This window comes from Pristis pectinata, chromosome 3 (genome assembly GCF_009764475.1).
Source record: "Pristis pectinata isolate sPriPec2 chromosome 3, sPriPec2.1.pri, whole genome shotgun sequence".
NCBI classification, from domain to species: Eukaryota; Metazoa; Chordata; class Chondrichthyes; order Rhinopristiformes; family Pristidae; genus Pristis; species Pristis pectinata.
In genome coordinates, this window is record NC_067407.1 from 36421497 (window position 1) to 36441257 (window position 19761).

General features: G+C 41.7%; 1 protein-coding gene across 1 annotated transcript in view; it reads left to right on the forward strand.

Moving 5' to 3' along the window:
- The first annotated feature begins 5585 nt into the window (after window positions 1-5585).
- The window catches only part of oma1 (OMA1 zinc metallopeptidase), a 50246-nt gene continuing 36070 nt past the window's right edge, over window positions 5586-19761 (forward strand). The window contains exons 1-3 of the mRNA XM_052011857.1: window positions 5586-5747; window positions 8440-8947; window positions 16004-16232. Coding sequence (XP_051867817.1) covers window positions 8442-8947; window positions 16004-16232 — 735 coding nt within the window. The 5' untranslated portion in view covers window positions 5586-5747; window positions 8440-8441. The remainder of the gene's footprint in view (window positions 5748-8439; window positions 8948-16003; window positions 16233-19761) is intronic.

Genomic DNA, 19761 nt, shown 5'->3' on the forward strand with positions numbered 1-19761 from the left:
CTGTACTGTGAGTACTTGTATCTATAAAAACAATTGATCATTGTTAAACTGTTCAAATTAAGTTTTGTTAACATAATTAATCCTTAGGGAAACATGCTGGGCTGAAAATTTGCTGCACCAGAACTTCTCATAGCCTTGGACTGTCATTGAATTTTCAGCCAAAAAAAGTTTTGAGAAGTTGGTAGAAATGTGAACTCATAGTGACAACAGGGATCTTGGTGAATAATGGAACAGTTCTTAACTGGTAAAAGATAGGGATAGAGAAATAAACAAGGGCAGGGCAGGGCAGTGGATGAATTCCATGTTAAATCAGGTACAGAAAGAGACCTTTTCAGTGAAGGAAAATATGACTCCACACTTGAATTATTTACTTTCTGCATGGAAGAGGTTGATTGGCAGTTATTAACAAATATCACTACAGCAGAAGTGTACAGTACTTGCTTATTAATTACCTAACATCCTCCTAGCATGAACTTAATAACCAGTTAATATGCAAATACCCAAATCAAACGAAACTTAGGAGTGGTTAAGCAAGTACAAGATGTGGTTTCCATGAACCAGTGATGGAGCAGCGGAAGTTATACAGCAAGTTTGCAGACCATGAAGCATCTTTATCACAAATTGCTGAAAGATTTGCTCATTATTAATTGTTGTCATTCAGGCAGAAATAATTTTTTTAACAAATTCAGGCTGGTATTCTTTGTAATCAATCGCTTTGCTTTCTTGTAATTAAATAAGGAAACATCTTGTAGCGTATCAAAGCAAAAGAAAAACTAGAGGAAAGAAACAGGGATATACAGAACTTGAAAAGTTACAAGCCTGAAATTGGAGTTCTGGTATAAGATAGGATTTTGTATTATGTTTTATGCAAACTGCCTCCATGGAGAAGGACACTCCTGAAATATCCACTCTTGCTCCTTATAATAATTGTGTACAACTGCCTATGCAGCTTTACACTTATGTGGGAAACTGATCCTGTATACAAGAGTACATTTTGCTTTTCCCTACTCTATTAGTAGTACCCCTCTCAACTAATTTCAAAATGTATATTTTTGGTAGCAATTGGTGCAGTGGTCGAGTTCCACTGCATTAGGGTCAAACAATCTTGCATTAGAGGCCTCAAACAGATATTAGACTTACTTGGATATACAAATAGGTGGTTGTCAGTTTCGGGCGTGGACTTGTACAATGTGTTTTCTTCCCCCACTTCTGGACAGAAATGGGTGTGCATTTGGGGGCTGAGGCACATAGCAGCTGCAACGTGGCTGGTAGAACACAGCTGACTTTCGGTGCAGGAGACCGCAGGTTGCCTCGGAGATGACCGTATGCTGCTCTGGTTCGAGAAGGCTCAATTATGGACTGCATCTTATTCTGAGCAGCAGCAATCCAGGCAGGCAATGTGGGCTCCAGCAAGGTAGAGCGGTAGGGACAGGATCCTGAGAATGAACAGCAGGCTGGCAGAGTGGCTTTGCATGATCACAAATGCTGTCACTCTGAGAGGTTCACGTTCTGTGGAGCTGCTTCCACTCTGGAGGCAGGGCTTTTTAGTGGAAGCTGGATTGCTCAACCACTGTGACACCTTGCAAACATGGACCAAAGAGCTGAATTCTGGAAGTGATATGAAGTGGCTGCCGTTGGTATCAAGGAGTCCACGTTAAACTGAAGTCAATTGGCATCAAGGGACATTAATCCAATCATTGGATTCATTAGCTCACCCAAAGGAAGATAAATTTGGTTGTTGGGAGTGAGTCACCCTAGACCCAGGATGTGACTGTTTCTGAGGGCTGATGAGAGATGTTCACTGATGGCTGCATAATGTTCAATACCATTTGAATCTCAGCAAATGAAGCAGTCCAAACCTGCATGCAGCAAAGCAAAGAACATTCAAGCATCAGCTTGCACATGACAAGTATCATTTCAGCATAAACTGTCAGGCAATGACCATCTGAAAGAATTCACTCCATATGATAGCAAGAAATGGCTGAGAGCACTGGATACAGCAACACGTATGGGAGCAGACAACATCCTGGTCTGTACTCCAAACTGAGTCATGCCTTCTGCCAAGCAGTTCCAGCACTCGTATGTACCTGCAGCCTGCCTTTGATATTAAGGCAGCATTTGATTGTCTGAGGCATCAAAGTGCCCTGCTAAAACTGAAGTCCATGGATATCAAGGAGAAAGTATTCAAATAGTTGGAATCATCTTACATCAAAGTAAGATTATTGGAGGCCAGTCATCCCAGCCCCAGGACATCATTGCAGGAGTTCCTGAGGGAAAGTTCCAGCCCAAACATTTTCTGCTTCATAAGATCAGAGGTCAGGATGTTCACCAATACACAGTTCAATTCACAATATTTGCATAATGTTCAATTCATTTCAAAACTCCTCAGCCATTGATACAGCCCATGTGTGCATGCAACAATGCTTAGACAACATTAATGCATGCAAATTAACTTAATGCACAGAAGTGTAAGGCAATGATTTTTCCTACAGGAGAGGTCTAACCACCTACACCTGACGTTCAATAGCTTTACCATTGCCAAGTCCCTCATCATTGAGATCCTGGGATTCATCACTAACAAAAAAGCTCAACCAGACCAGCCACATATAAAGGTAGCTACAAGAACAGCTCAGAGACAGAGTATTCTGCAGCAAGTGAATTGGCTCCTAACATCCTAAAGCCTTTCCACAATTTACAAGGCCCAGGTCACGAGCACGATGGAATATGTTCCACTTGTCTGGATGAGTCAAACTCATACATACTGTCAATTCAATAAAGCATCTCACAGTCACCTCCTCAAATGCCTGTGCAATTAGGGATGGGCAATAAATGCCGGCTTTGTCAGTGGCACCTACAGTATATCTCATGAAAAATTTATGAGGAAGAGAAGGAAGGAATAGCTTTTACCAGACTTTCATTTAGTCCCTTTTCAGAGTAAGTTAAGAGATGGCATCATGGTTGTAGGGGATCTTAAGGATTTTCCTGCATTGTGGAATGTAACAGCTGTTAGCATTTTAATCTATGAGTTAAATTATTAAACTTAATCAGAATCCAATTGTAATAGTTAAGAAGGGGTAAATCTGTATAGTGGGATAGGTGCCATTCTTACTAGCAGAATATTGTTACCAGCATGTGAATAATTAAGGTAAGTGCTTTATTTTCTAATTGAAAAATAGTGCTATGTATGTCATTTCAAAAAGATTTCAAAAAGTTTTTTTTCCCAAACATGAGTCTTGCTATCTTGGTTAAAAACCTGGAAGATGGTCAGCCCTACCATAACTACATGTTTTAAAGAACCATCTCCAAGAAATCTCCTGATGAAGGGTCTTGGCCTGAAATGCCAACTGTTTATTCTCCTCCATGGATGCTGCCTGACCTGCTGAGTTCCTCCAGCACTTTTTGTGTATTGCTCCAGATTCCAGCATCTGCAGAATTTCTTGTGTCTCCAAGAAATTTCTTGCTGGTAAGGACAAACTTTCTTTTGTGCAAAGATGCTGGTACTGAAAGGAGACAGCTCAGCCCCAAAGGACAAGAGCATGGATTTAACTACAACCCCCAGGGACTTTGCAACCAAAAATTGGTTAGGGATCAGATCCTATTAATAGAAATAAGTTATTTAACGAGAAGAAACATGGGTCCCTTGAAAGTCACTTGAAATAAAACTCATTTTGGGTGTTCATATCACTGTGAAAAATAACATGTAAAGATAGATTTGTTGATGCCTGAAGCAGTTGTGAGATGTTTGAACTTTGGTGACCTAATGCTATCAGGAACTGACCAAAGGAAATATTCACCAGCCTTTCTCAAGTTGCATTTTTATTTTTGCTGTAATGAAGTGTCATAGATTGTCTATCTGCTTAATAAAACTACAGCTAATTATCATAGAGTTGTACAGCATGGAAACAGGCCTTTCGGCCCGACTCGTCCATACTGACCAGGATACCTATCTACCCATTTCCTGCATTTGGCCCATATCCTTCTCTTCCTTTCCTATCCAGGTACTTATTCTGATGCTTTTTAAATGCTGTGATTGCACCTTCCTCTTACCAACTCCTCTGGCAGCTTGTTCCATATACCCACCATCATCTCTGTGGAAAAACTTGCCCCTCAGATCTCTGTTAAATACTTCCTCTCTCACCTTAAACCTAAGTCCTCTAATTTTAGATTCCCCTATCCTTGGAAAAAGACTGTGACCAGCTTACCTTATCTATGCCCCTCATAGCTTTATAAACCTTTCTAAAGTTCATCCCTCAACCTCCTGTATACCAGTGAGGACAATCCCAAACTGTCCAACCTCTCCTTGTAATTGAAGCCCCACATTCCCGGCAACATCCCGGTGAACCTCCTCTGCACTCTTTCTAGTGCTACCTCATCCTGCCTTATGCTCAATATAAGCTCTTATACTCAATATCTGTGTATGTGTAGGCAAGCAAGCTAACCCCCTTCTTCATTATCCCATCCACCTGCATTGCCATTTCAGGGAGCTATGAATGTACGTCAATGCTTCTAAGATCCCTGCCATTTACTGTGTACGTCCGACCATTATTAGATGACCCAAAATGCATTCCACTTCTCTGGATTAAATTTCGTCTGCCACCACTCTGCCCAACTTTCCAGATGATCTATGAACCCTTGTATCCTAAGGCAACCATCCTTGCTATCTACAACTCCACCAGTCTTCATGTTGTCAGCAAACTTACTTATCAGACCACAGACATTCTCATCCAAATCATTTATACAAATGACAAACAGCAAATGTCCCAGCACTGATCCCTCCAGTACCCCACTGGTTACAGAATACCAGTTAGATAAACAATCCTCTGCCACCACTCTCTATCAGCAAGGCAATTTTGGATCCAGTTTGCCAAAACACTTTGGATTCCATGTGCCTGAACTTTCCGGAGGAGCCTATCGTGCAGCACCTTGTCAAAAGCCTTGCTAAAGTCCATATATTATCACATCTACCACCTTGCCTTCATCATTTTTCTTAGAAAACCTCCAAAAAGCTCCCAGATTTATGAGGCAGGATTTTTCCATGCACTAAACCATGCTGACTCTCTGTAATCAGTCCCTGCCTTTCCAAGTGATCATCAATCCTATCCCTAAGAATTTTTTCCAATTGTTTTCCTACTACTGATTTAAGGCTCTCTGGCCTGTAGTTTCCTGGCTTATTCCTACAGCCCTGTTTGAATACGGAAATAACATTAGCTGGCCTCCAGTCTTGCAGCTGATCATTACTGTGCTGACTGCATTTACTTAGTAACAAAAAAATCCTTTGCAAACTCATCTTACGTTGACTGAAGGTAACACAACATAGAATGCGAAACTGAAAGCAAATCTGCCTCTGAGAGAACTATTCAATTAATCCCAGCCCCTTCTTGACGGCCATGCAAAGAAAAGACCCCAAAATTGCATTTTAGCGGTATGGGGATACAATGAGAAGCAAGAAATCAGTCAGCAGTAATCAAGAGGTAGCTTATTGCTCCTCTGCCTGCTGCAGCTGCTGCCTTGGAGCGATTTGTCCTGGGAACGAGGGCGTCCGGGGCCGGTTTAGTGAGACACCACATCTGCAGGGCGATCATTTCCTGATTGTCAGGCGTCCTGGGTGAGTGCGGCCGGCGTATGGACCCAGGGCAGAGAGGAGCAGCCTGGACCCGGGGCTGAGTCTCCGGCTGTCAATCAGGAGGCGGCTCTTCGTGATTTGATAAAATCTGCTTCTCTAGTGGAGAGCTCGAGTGTGGACCAAGGTAAAAGGCTTTGCGTGGGCCCAGCAGCTGCTGTTTCATTGCATTAATCGTTTGATTCCTCTCGCAGTCAGGTAACCGAAGTTGGAATTGATTTTGTAACGAAGAGTTGGACTCGGGGCTGCAAAATAAAACTCCCACAGCAAGATACACTATTTCGGCATGACAAGGGCACCTTAACCTTTCAGCAGTATGTCGCTCTTCAGAGAAAGAGCTGGGTCAATTCAGAGTTTGGTAGGACCTCGGGATGCATCAGGGTGCTTCACATCCACAGAGCTTTTGAAATGTAGTGGTTGTTCTTCAGAAAGGCACATTGAAAGGTTAGGAAGTCCCTAAATGGTGCTGAACACACACAGTAAAAATAAATCAATAATGGATGTGGCAGTCACAGAGGAAGTTTAAATCTGCTGCCGAATGCTCATTAGCAAAGCAGGAGACTGACATACCAGATAATGGAACTCGGGGGTGGAGGATATTGGAGGCCTCACAAGGAAACGGTGGAATACATGCAGGCTCAGAAGATTTGAAATTCAGGCAGTGAATATCAGTGAATTCACTGTTTCTGATTGTTTCTTATATTCACTGAATATCAGAAACAGTAAAACTCTGATAATCTGCTATCCCATTGTTCCGAAGCCCTGATGGTTCAGCATCTGGTATTAGTATTGGTTTATTATTGTCACTTGTACCGAGGTACAGTGGAAAAACTTGTCTTGCATACCGTTCGTACAGATCAATTCATTACACAGTGCAGTTACGTTGAGTTAGTATGGAGTGCATCGATGTAGTACAGGCAAAACAATAACAGTACAGAGTAAAGTGTCACAGCTACAGAGGAAGTGCAGTGCAGGTAGACAATAAGGTGCAAAGTCTCAACAAGGTAGATTGTCAGGTCAGAGTCCACAATCTGTGACCAGAGATCTGGCCCGTGCTCCCTTTAAATTCTCTGAGGCCCCATTCCCCTGCTCCCTTTAAACCCATCTGATTCACTTGTACATTTATTATATCAAAATAAAATAGTGAATTAAAAGAGTCTTGGTGTATTAATAGGAGTAATATCTAATACTGCAAAAAATCTGCCTGTTTGGCACCACCAGTGTGCCAGATTATTGGAATTTTACTGTACTTCCAAGGAGCTGACCCAGAATCCCTTATCTGTCCCAACAACAGATAAACTCCATCAGCTCTTTTAAAATAAAATGTTGGACCCATTCCATGTCTCTGACATTGCCAGTTCAAATAATGGTAGTGGATGGTTCGGAGTATGGAGATAGTCTGATGTTTCTAAAGTTAAATGTTCAGACCAGAGGTACTACTAAAGACATCAGGGACGAAGATGAGGTACTTGATGCTTGAGTAGTCCTTGTTTAGAAATGTTTTCAAAGGTCAAAGATGGAATGACCAGAGTGTGAGAGGGTGTTAAAATATTCAGTGAGAAGATGGTGAAAGTTGCAGTTGTGAACAGGTGATGTATTCACCAAAACTTACTGCATAATTGCAGGTGATCATTGCGTACACAGGTCAACAGGTTATGGGTAATCCACGGAGATAATTATAGTGCAAATTCAAAGCTGCAGGTCCAAGAAGATCCATAGATTTGCTTTCTATAAAAAAACAATGTTTGCCGTCCTATATTGCCTTCTATTCTTGTGAGTAATTAATGCAGGAATTGTTTAATATGCACTGTTTTCTGAATATGTGGTAAATGGGCAGTTGACGGTCAGTCCTGATGCAGGTCTCAACCCAAAACGTCGACTATCCTTTTGCCTCCACGAATGCTGCTCGACCTGCTGACTTCCTCCAGTAGTTTTTTTACTTCAGATTACAGCATCTGCAGTCTCGTGTGTCTCCAACTGACAGTCAGTGCTGTTAGGCTGTTTGACTCCAAGGAACATCATGAAAAGGTTGATTCTGCCTCTACTCTGTACTCACTGAAATCACTGAAAATCAGAATGTTGCTTTGTTTTCATTCCTCTCACTGATTCAGAAGATGTTTAAAGCTGCTCATTGTGTCTTTAATGTCTAAAAGGTGTAAAATCACCTTGGGATGTCTGATAGTTTACATCATAGAATTTCAGATGAAGGTTTTGGAGATGATCTGAAGAGGCCTGTGATGCCACTAGGTTTCTTTTTGTCGGAGGTGAGGTACAGCATGTCCTGTATCTTGATCTTGTATTTGAGGACTTAAACTAAAATCAACATACGACTACTCTTTGAGATTTTTTTTATGGATCGTTGATGCCTTTTCAAAGATCACAAAGATTGAATCTATGCCTGTAAGGCTCCAAAATTCAGCATTGTTTTTGAAAGTTCCTGGTACATATTGATAAGAAGATGAACGGGAGACATTACCTACAGAATGGTGCTGGGACATCCCTAGTACTTCCAAAAGAAGTATCCTCGGTATTAAGCTGCCTTCACATTGTAAGTGCGATGTTGGTTGTTCACATTTGCTAATCTGCCTCCAGCACCTAACCACAAACTGCCTTTGAGCCCCAGGAAGGTTATATCAGATCCTTTGCAGTTACAGCTGTGAAATCCTTTGGCAGCTGTCAGCTCCCATTTATTGTCTTACTTTATCATGTTTGTATGCAATGAGAGGAAATCGAGAGTTCCTTTGCTTTGAAGCTTTCTCCAGGGAATCTTGATTTCTTTCAAGTATTTCTTCATAAAGTTTTTGTTTTATTGTTGGCAGAAATGAGGACTGGATTCTGGCTTCGGGATGCTAGGAGGCACTTGTTCCACTGGCGAAGCTGCAGTTATGAGCAAAACGTCTCAGCAGTCCCAGAAAGAGTTCAGATATGGAAAAGTCATAAGATGAAGCATCAGATATTAACAACAAGTGATGGATTATGCTGTTTAGGTAGAGATTCAGAAGTCTGGCGGACCTGGACTAAACCTAATGTGGTGTTGCTCTCATGCACAGGACATCATTCAGTCTTCAGAAATACTGTACACAATGTAGGACTTCTATCTAAAAAGCCACCAGCCATCAATCCAAGCCTACTCTCCTTCAGAGACTTTTCTCACTGCACCAGATGTAAGCCTGCTTATATCTTGTCAAGAAAATGTTTTATTCCTGAAGGAACTGCTGACCTACATAAAGACTTCCACACAACTTCTCGGGTCCTAGCCTTGCCAATCCCTCTGTTGTGGATCCTATTGAAGCCCCTCAAGAAAGTTACGGCGATGATTCTTGGCAGGTAAATTAATGGATGTGTAAGTGTCTGAGGGGATAGAGTGCATTCCGAACACAAGTATAATATGGTATTTTTGACATAGAATTACATGGTAGGTTCAAAGGTAGGGAATGGGCTTTTCAAACTTCAAAGGGAACCATCAACAAATTGGAGATGTTTGTCTTGACAATATTGTAATGTGATGCTTCTTTGTTTTATGGAAAAGCCAAATTAGAGTTAAAAGATGAACATTAAACTAAATTTTTACAATGATATAGTTTAAGATTCTAAATATGGCTCCCAAGTGGAAGTTACTGGGGATTATCTTCATCAGTATTGCAAGTGTATAGAGTTAATTTCAGAAGGTGAAACTAGGAACACTGTACTTAACTGCAATTATGGAGGCAACTGGAGTAGCAGGGAGAGTATGTATAAATGCAGAAATTGTTTTGTCACATTGGTCACATCCTTTCTGGTGTGCTGTTTGCAGTTTTAGCAACCTGTTAGGTGAGGCCAAGCTAGCTTTGGATGGTACAGAGGAAAATAACGTGACTATTAGAAATCTGATAAAGTAAAATTTAAGGAAGTAAGATGTTAAAGTCTCTTTTCTGTAGACAATACATGATTTCCTTGATGTTTTCAAATTGAATAATTGATTTCAAATCGACTTGGTGGTGAAGGATTGAAATATCAGGATAGCAAATTCAAACCACAAAATGTTAGAGTAGAGTAAGAAGAAACTTGAGAGGAAAGTTTGGAACTGGTGGATAATAAAGTTCAGAAGCATTACCAGCATGTGTAAATGAAGGGATAGTTGGTTGTGTTTTTAGAAAAGGGAAGGATTGAGGGAGTTGGTGAGAGAGCAGTCAATGAATTTGATCTCTGGAAAAGGAGCTCTGCTTGTTGGGTCTTCATTATTCTTAAAATTCCACATTTATAACACGGCACCTGAAATTATGTGGTTTACACTGCATCATATGTACCTCCATGTGTTCCGGTTTCCTCCCACATTCCAAAGACGTACGGGTTAAGAAGTTGTGGACATGCTATGTTGGTGCTGGAAGCATGGCGACACTTGCAGGCTGCCCCCAGGATACTCTATGCAAAAGATGCATTTCACTGTGTGTTTCGATGTACATGTGACTAATAAACATATCTTATGTATTTTTAATTTTTAAAGAATTTAAGTGTGTGGTACTGTTGGACACACAAATAGTCAATTATTGGACAATAACATTAGTAGTTAAAGTTTACCTACTATTTAGATGTGTATTATATATTTCAAATGTTACACTGGTAATTCATAACATAATGGAAGTTTCAGTGAGTGGCAACATTGCACTTGTAACAAATAACTGCAGTAAGTGAGAACTAAATGGTGGAACTGGTCAAAAAGTCAAACAGCATCTGTAGAAAGAGAAACAGTTAATGGTTCAGATTTCAATTCTAACTAAGGGTCTTCGACCTGAAACATTAAGTCTGTTTCTATTTCCACAAATGCTGCCTGTCTTGCAGGATGTTTCCAGCATTTTCTGTTTTTATTTCAGATTACCAGCATCTGCAGTTTTTTCTTCACTTTTCAAATAACTGAATTTATTCAAGAAGCAAATGGAAACATATGTAAGGAGGAAGATAGAATCTAACAGGACCTTTGAGGAATAAAAGGAAGCCAGAAAAGAACTCAGGAAAGGAATTAGGAGAGCCAGGAGGGGCCATGAAATGTCCTTGGCAATTAGGATGAAAGAGAATCCTAAGGCATTCTATAAATACATCAAGACCAAGAAGATAACGAGGGAGAGAGTAGGGCCACTCAAAGATAAAGGTGGGAGCATGTGCTTGGAGGCAGAGGATGTCGGTGAGGTCGTAAATGAGTACTTTGCATTGGTATTCACCAAGAAGAAGGACATGGGGGATAGTGAGATCAGTGTGGTGCATATTAATATGCCAGGGCATTTTGCAATAAAGAAGGAGGTTTTGTTGAGTCTAAGAACATTAAGATGGATGTCCCCAGGGCCTGATGGGATATACCCCAGGTTATTGAGAGAGGCAAGAGATGAGATTGCTGGAGCCTTGACCAAGATCTTTCTGTCCTCTCTAGCCATAGGCAAGGTCCCAGAGGACTGGCGATAGCTAATGTTATTCCTTTGTTCAAGAACGGAAATAAGGGATAACCCTAGAAATTAGGCTGGTGAGTCTCACGTCAGTGGTAGGGAAGCTATTGGAGAGGACTCTTAGGGATAGAATTTTTGAACATTTGGAAAAGTATGGCCTGATTAAGGACAGTCAGCATGGCTTTGTGTGGGGCAGGTCACGTCTTACTAACTTGATTGAGTTTTTCGAGGAGGTGGCAAAGGTGATCGATGAGGGTAGAGCAGTGGATATTGTCTTCATGGATTTTAGTTGGGCATTTGACAAGGTCCTTCATGGGAGGCTCATCCAGAAAATTAAAATGCATGGAATCCACAGTTACTTGGCTGTTTCGATTCAGAATTGGCTTGTTCATAGAAGACAGAGGGTAGTAGTCGATGGGACATATTTTAGCTGGTCCGTGACTAGAGGTGTTCGTCAGGGTTGCGTACTGGGACCTCTACTGTATGTGATATATATAAATGACTTGGATGAAAACGTGGATGGGTGGGTTAGTAAATTCGCAGACGATACAAAAATTGGTGGCATTGTGGATAGTGTAGAAGGTTGCCAAAGGCTACAGTGGGTTATAGGTCAGTTGCAGATATGGTCAGAAAAATGGCAGATGGAGTTTAATCTGGGCAAGTGTGAGGTGTTGCACTTTGTGAGATCAAATGTAAAGGGCAAGTACACAATTAATGCAGGGCTCTTAATGAGATTGATGTACAGAGGGATCTTGGGGTCCAAGTCCATCGCTCCCTGAAAGTGGCCGCACATTGAAAAGGTGGTAAAGAAGGCGTATGGCATGCTTGCCTTTATTAGTTGAGGCATTGAATTCTGGAGTCAGGAAGTTATGTTGCAGCTTTATGAAACTCTGGTTAGGCCACATCTGGAGTATTCCATTCAATTCTGGTTGTCCCATTATAGGAAAGATGTAGAGGCTATGGAGAGAGTTCAGAAGAGGTTTACCAGGATGCTGCCTGGATTAGAGGGCATGTGCTATTAGGAGAGATCAGACAAACTAGAGTCGTCATCTCTGGAGATGCGGAGGCTGATAGAAGTTTATGAAATTATGAGGGGCATAAATAGCGTAGAGAGCTGGTATCTTTTTCCCAGGGTCGAAATGTCTAATACTAGAGTAAAAGCATTAAAAGGGGAAAGTTCAAAGGAGATGTGCAAGCCAAGTTTTGGTCCAATGAGTGATGGGTGCCTGGAATGCACTGCCAAGGGTGGTGATGGAGACAGATATGATAGAGGCTTTTAAATAGGCAGATGAATATGCAGAGAATGTAGGAATATGGACTATGTGCAGCCAGAAGAGATTAAGCATCATTAGCTTATTTAGTTCAGCACAACATCGTGGGCTGAAGGGCCTGTTCCTGTGCTGTACTGTTCTCTGTTCCACATTCTAAAAACCCTTGAGCTACGTGAGGTCCTGCTTATATTTTCTTGCTAGTTTATTAGGAATGATAAAATTAGAAACAAAATATTTCATGTCTGATCATTGCAGCTTGAATAAAATGATTTTTGTGTGCATCATCATCCAGCAGAAACAAATCTGCTGTTGTCAAACAACAGCAAGCCTCTCAGCCCCGAGCCTGTTCTTCCAGTAGTTATGTCAAAGTTGATCAATGCCTCAAATTCAGTTACCTGCCTCTGCAAAAATCAAATGATTCTCTCTCTTTCAGTTTTCCTTAGTCCCTTGTGGAAGAGAGAGATGCAGATTTCACCTGCCCTTTGAACGGGGTAAAAATAGCTTCCATGGTGCTGGTTAATCTCTAGTTGTAAGGTTATGCCCCTGGTTCTGGATTACCCCAAGAGAGAAAATAATGCCACTGTATTTACCCAATCAAGTCTCATAATTTTAAACACCTCATATAGATTCCCTTCCAATGGCAAAAGTCAAAGCAATGCAAACAAAATTTAAGCCCTGGTATCAATCTGCTGAATTTATGCTATACCATTTCAACACCAGCATATCTGTCCTGTACAACACTGGCATTACAGCATCACTTTCCAATTCTCTTGAGATAAACAATAAGCATTATTTTGGTCTGCTTCATTTTTTTCCATGCCTGAACAGTAACTTTTGTTAGTTATGCGCATGGGCATTACTATTGGCAGAAAAATTGCGAGTTGTGTAGATCACTGAGGAACAATGCAATAGTTATATCTGGTCTACTCTTTGTTTCTCTGCTCAACAAATTATAACCTCATTAATAAAAGGTTATCTTCAATTCATTTTTGCCAATCATTTGTGGAACCTACTTCTGAGGTTATTAAAGATAACACCCCATTGGTCTTTACTATCCCCACCAAAACACTAACTAAATTAGTCAATATGACCTCTGCATCTAACTAACTCGTTAGTTAGCTTGGATTGTCCAAGTGCTTGATAGGTTGCAAGAACCTTTGCATGAATGATGTTAAGGCCAGGGGTTACTTGGTTTTGCTCCTTATTAACAAATAATGTGATATTTGTAATTTTTAAATCCAAATATCTACAAAGTTTTAGAAAATTGTGACAAAGTATCTATTTCCTTCAATGTAGCAGCCATTAGGTACTGGCTCGTATCCTGGAATAATCAGAGACAACATAAGTGGAACAGAAAAAGGGAAGAAGGGGGGACAATATTAATGTAGGAGATTTTTTCATTTTTCTAACAAAGTGAAATGGAGAATGAGCGGCAGACCTTGTGCTATTTTTTCTCCCTTGCTTCTGGGAGTCATTTTCATCGAGTTGTAGGGTTGTACATCAGGCAAACAAGTCCTTCAGCCCACCAACCATCAACCCATTTACACCAATCCTACATTCCATTTTATTCACCCTCCACCCCCCCGCCCCACCCTCTCTCCCTCTCACATTCTACCACTCATCTATACATTAGGGCAATTTACAGTGGCTAATGAACCTACCAACATGCACCCAGACAAAAATCACGCAGTCACTGGGTGAACGTGCAAACTCCATGCAGACAGCACCGAAGGTCAGGATTGAACCTTGGCGTCTGGCACTGTGAGGTTGCGGTTCTACTAGCTGTGCCTCTGTGCCACCTCATCCTGGCCCGCAATTAATCTACATGTAAGGATGTAAAATTCCTCCTTGGTAACTGTAACATCCACCTTTTCTGTGAAGACAGATGCAAGGTGTTTATTTAGAATTTAACATATTTTGCACCTTTCCATGCCTTATAAATTTAGTCTGCAGTAGGCCTTTTTTCTTTTGTAATCTTCATTTCTGTTATATATTCAGAAAACATCTTGGAGTTTTCCATGATTCTGTTTGCAAGTTTTTTTATGCAATTAAAACTGAAAATGCTGAAAATATTTGCAAGGTCAGGAAGCATCTTTGTCACAGGAAACATAGTTAACATTTCAGATCATGATCTTTTATCAGAACTAGGTAAAATTAGAAATTGGCTGTTTTTAGTTGCAGAGAAGAGTGGAGAGAACAAACAGAATGTCCATGATAGGATGGAGGCCAATAGAAGCTGAAAAGGTGGTGATGCTGGCTGAGAGAAGGTGATGCAAATTGATAGTCACAAGATATCTGTGTGAAGGTGATGAATATGGACAGAGTTGAGTAGAAGCTGCAGAGAGTAGTGGACTCGGCCCAATACATCACTGGCACATCCCTCCCCACCATCAGTAGTATCTGCATGAGGTGTTGCCTCAAGAAGGTAACATCTATTATCAAAGATCCCCACCGTCTCGCAGCTACCATCGGGCAGGAGATACAGAAGCCTGAAGTCCCACGCCACCAGGTTCAAAACAGCTACTTCCCTTCAACCATTAGGTTCTTGAAGCAACCTGCATAACCCTAATCACTAACTACCTCAGTATATAACTTGACCACCTTGCTCTACAATGGACTTTTTTTGGGGTTTTTTTTGTTCTAATTGTGTTCTTTCTTGTATAATTTTTATATAATTCATGTTTAATTTATGTTCATTTTCTTGTGCATGTTGTGTATGTGATGCTATGTGCCTGTGATGCTGCAGCAATTAAGTTTTCATTGCACCTGTGCATACATGTACTTGAGCATATGACAATAAACTCGACAATAGACAATGGGAAACAAAACCATGCGAGGCTATGAGACACAACAGTTGCTGACATCTGAAATAAAAGATAATGCTGGAAATATCTAGCAGGTTTGGCAGCATCTGTTGAGAGAGAGAGAAACAGAGTTAAGGTTACAGGTTGATGATCTTTCATGAGAATTATTTACATGCAGCTTCCTTTGCCTCCCTAATTTACTTTTTTATTTCACTCCTGTATTTTCCGGAGACATTCCTAGAGTGTTGAGCGGTTGACCGTTGGCATAAGCTTCCCTGAGATGATGGGAATCTCCTGAAGGAGACATGAGAGAAAGCTGAATACTGGAAAGGATCTGTTTTGTTGCATAATTTGAGAAATTTCATGTCAGTAATTCAGATGGAATTTTGTGATTTTAAGCAAGAGAGAGGAATACTTTTGTTTTCATTTCCTTGAGGTATTTTGCTTCGTTGCTTGGTATATATTTGCATTAATGACTCTTGGTTTGCTTTAGTTTTCATCACTATTTATTTTTCTATAAAATTAACCTTAGTTTTTATTTTTTGATTACTGAAGTATTATGTAATTGCTACCCTGTTCGCTTCAGCTGGGTACTTCAAAGTGCAGTTAGATGTAAACTGCCAGCTGCTTAATTTTTATTAAATTTTAGGCTCTAATAGTGCTGTGATAAGTCTTTATGCTAGAAATTTTGAGTCCAAAAATAAAACTGCCAACTAGAGACTAAAGCACGTGGAAGTTTGTCAGCAGGAGTGTAAATGGGAATGATCATGGAAGTCCAGGCAAAGAATTTCAAAACTCAGTGCAATGAACACTCTCTAATCCACAACATTTGCAGCTGCGAGATCCCCATTACATTTCTTTGAGTCATAACGTGATTGGTTTGTTTTCCTTCAGGAGTATACGGAAATGGTGGCAGGCTCTTCCACCTTATAAACAGGAGCTGCTCAAGGAGAAGGTGAAAAAGAACAAGTGGAGAATTTTGTTCGGTCTATGTGGCCTTTTAGGTGTGATCGGAATGTATTTCTGGACCCACTTGGACAAGAGTCCAATCACAGGACGCAGTCGCCTACTGGTGTTCAGCAAACGACAATTCCTGAAGCTGGCTGAATTTGAGTACCAGTCGGTAAGCACGCCCCTGTGACTGACGATGTAGAGTTCCTTCTCGGTGACCCATTATGGAACTTATTGTCAGACCAAGAAATACATTTTGGCATTTCGTTCGATTTTAATGTCAGTTTTTTTGATCCAAGAATACAGCTTCCATTGAAACATTCTATGTGTCTGCCGGCAGCTGTGGCACTCATTTGTACCATTCTCTGTGATGCCAGTAGATGTAGCTCTTTCTGGATTCTGAGTGTGCATCTGATACTGACTAGAAACTCCGGTCTCCTGCCACTAATGGCATGTGGTGTAGGTGTCTCTGACCTCCCCTTCATTCTGTTGTCGGTTTCCTTTCATTTATGTACAAGTTGTTTCCAAATTTCTACCTCCCACTTTAATTGTTTTTTTTTGCATTTTTAATTGTTTCTGGTTCATTTCTCGACCTGTAGAAAAGGGACAGGTTCCACCTGAACTGGAGGGGGACCAATATTCTTGCGGGCAGGTTTGCTAGAACTGTTGGGGAGGGTTTAAACTAGTTTGGTAGGGGGATGGGAACCAGAGTGATAGGTCAGAGGTTGGTGCATTTAGTGTACAAGTAGATGCAGAGTGTAGAAGGGCTGTGAGGAAGGATAGGCAGTTGAAAGGGCAAAATTGCAGTCAGTTGGATGGACTGAATTGTGCCTACTTTAATGTGAGAAGTATCAGGAACAAGGTTGATGAACTTAGTGTGGGTAAGTACGTGGAACTGTAACGTGGTGACCAATACAGAGACTTGGCTGTCACAAGGGCAGGAATGGCTGCTGGATATTCTGAGGCTTAGATGTTTCAAAAGGGAAAGGGACGGAGGTAAAAGAGGTGGGGGAGTGATGATCAGGAACAGTATCACAGCTGCAGAGAGGGAGGACGCCCTGGCGAGAATGTCTGCTGGGTCAGTGTGGGTGGAAGTCAGAAACAGGAAGGGAGCGATCACTCTATTAGGAGTATTCTATAGATATTCCCCCCCCCCCCCCCCCCCCCCCCAAAAAAAAAGAAGCAGAGACACTGAGGAGCAGATTGGGAGGCAGATTTTGGAAAGGTGCAAAAATAACAGGGTTGTTGTCATTTCAACTTCCCTAATATTGATTGGCATCTCCTTAATATAAAGGGGATAGATGGGGCAGAGTTTGTTTAGTGTGTCCAGAAAGGATTCCTGACACAGTACGTGGACAGACTGACTGAGGAGAGGCCATACTGGACCTGGTACTAGGCAATGAGCCTGATCAGGTTTCGGACCTCTCGGTGGGAGAGCATTTTGAAGATAGTGACCATAACTCCTTGACCTTTACCATAGCCTTGGAGAGGGATAGGAGCAGACGATATGGGAAAGTATTTAATTGGGGGAAGGAGAATTACGATGCTATTAGACAGAAATTTGGGAGCATAAATTAGGAACAGATGTTCTTGGGGAAGTGCACAGCGGAAATGTGGAGGTTGTTTAAGGAATACTTGCATGGAGCTCTGGATAAGTTTGTCCCATTGAGGCAGGATAAGGATGGTAGAGTGAAGGAACCGTGGTTGACAGGAGATGTAGAATGTCTCGTCAAGAGGAAGAACAAAGCTAACCTAAGGTTTAGAAAGCATGGATGAGACAGGGCTCTGGAGAGTTACAAGGTAGCCAGGAGGCAGCTTAAGAATGGATTTAGGAGAGATAGAAGGGGGCATGAGAAGGCCTTGGCAAGTAGGATTAAGGAAAACCCCAAGGCATTCCACACATATGTAATGAATAGGAGGATGACTAGAGTGAGGGTAGGACCAATCAGGGATAAAAGAGGAAACATGTGCCTGGAGTCAGAAGAGGTAGGGGAGGTCCTTAATGAATACTTTGCTTCAGTATTCACCAGTGAGAGGGACCTTGATGTTTGTGAGGATGACGTACAACAGGCTGATATGCTAGGATATGTTGATGTGAAGAAAGATGTGCTGGAACTTCTGAAAAACATTAGGATAGATAAGTCACCGGGGCCGGATGGGATGTATCCAAGGTTATTACGCGAAGCGAGGGAAGGGATTGCTGCGCCTTTGGCGATGATCTTTGCATCCTCAATGGCCACAGGAGTATGCCAGATGATTGGCAGGTGGCAAATGTTGTTCCTTTGTCCAAGAAAGGGAATAGGGGTAACCCTGGGAATTACAGACCAGTGAGTCTTCAGTGGTGGGCAAATTACTGGAGAAGATTCTTAGAGACAGGATTTATGGGCATTTGGAGAAGCATAGGCTGATTAGGGACAGTCAGCATGGCTTTGTGAGGGGCAGGTCGTGCTTCATGAGCCTGATTGAATTCTTTGAGGATGTGACAAAGTTAGAGCAGTGGTTGTGGTGTACATGGATTTTAGTAAGGCGGTTGATAAGATTCCTCATGGAAGGCTCATTCAGAAAGTCAGGAGGCATGGGACCAGGGAAACTTGGCTGTGTGGATTTCAGAATTGGCTCACCCATGGAAGACAGAGGGTGGTTGTAGATGGAAGTATTCTGCCTGGAGGTCAGTGACCAGTGGTGTTCTGCAGGGATCTGTTCTGGGACCCCTGACCTTCGTGATTTTTTATAAATGACTTGGATGAGGATGTGGAAGGGTGGGTTAGTAAGTTTGCAGATGACACGAAGGTTGGTGGCGTTGTGGAAAGTGTAGAAGGTTGCTGTAGATTACAACGGGACTTTGATAGGGTGCAGAGCTGGGCTGAGAAGTGGCAGATGGAGATCAACCCAGAAAAGTGTGAAGTGATACACTTTGGAAGATCAAATTTGAAGGCAGAATACAATGTTAATGGCAGGACTCTTAGCAGTGTGGCGGAACATAAGGATCTTGGGGTCCACATTCATAGATCCTTCAAGGTTGCCGTGCAGGCTGATAGGGTTATTCAGAAGCTATATGTTGTGTTGGCCTTCATTAGTTGGGGTATTGAGTTAAAGAGCTGCAAGACAATGTTGCAGCTCTTTAAAACTCTGGTCAGACCATACTTGGAGTATTGTGTTCAGTTCTGATCACCTCATTATAGGAAGGATGTGGAAGCTTTAGAGAGGGTGCAGATGAGATTTACCAGGATGTTGCCTGGATTGGAGATCATGTCTTATGAGGATAGGGTGAGTGAGAAGGAGTATAAGAAGTGACTTGATGGAGGTGTACAAGATGATAAGAGGCATAGATCGAGTGGACAGTCAGGGAATTTTTCCCAGGCCGAAAATGGCTAACACGAGGGGGCATAATTTTAAGGTGATTGGAGGAAGGTATGGGGGAATATCAAGGGTAAGTTTTTTTACACAGAGTGGTGGGTGTGTGGAACGCACTGCTGGCAGAGGTGGTGGAGGCAGATACATTAGGGACATTTAAGAGACAGATAGACACATGAATGATCAAAAAATGGAGGACTATGTGGAAGGGAAGGGTTAGATAGATCTTAGAGCAGGATAAAATGTTGGCACAACATCATGGGCTGAAGGGCCTGTACTGTGCTGAAATATGTTCTATTTCATGCTCCTGGCTGGTCAGAAATTGGGCAGCCCCCACCTCCTCTCCT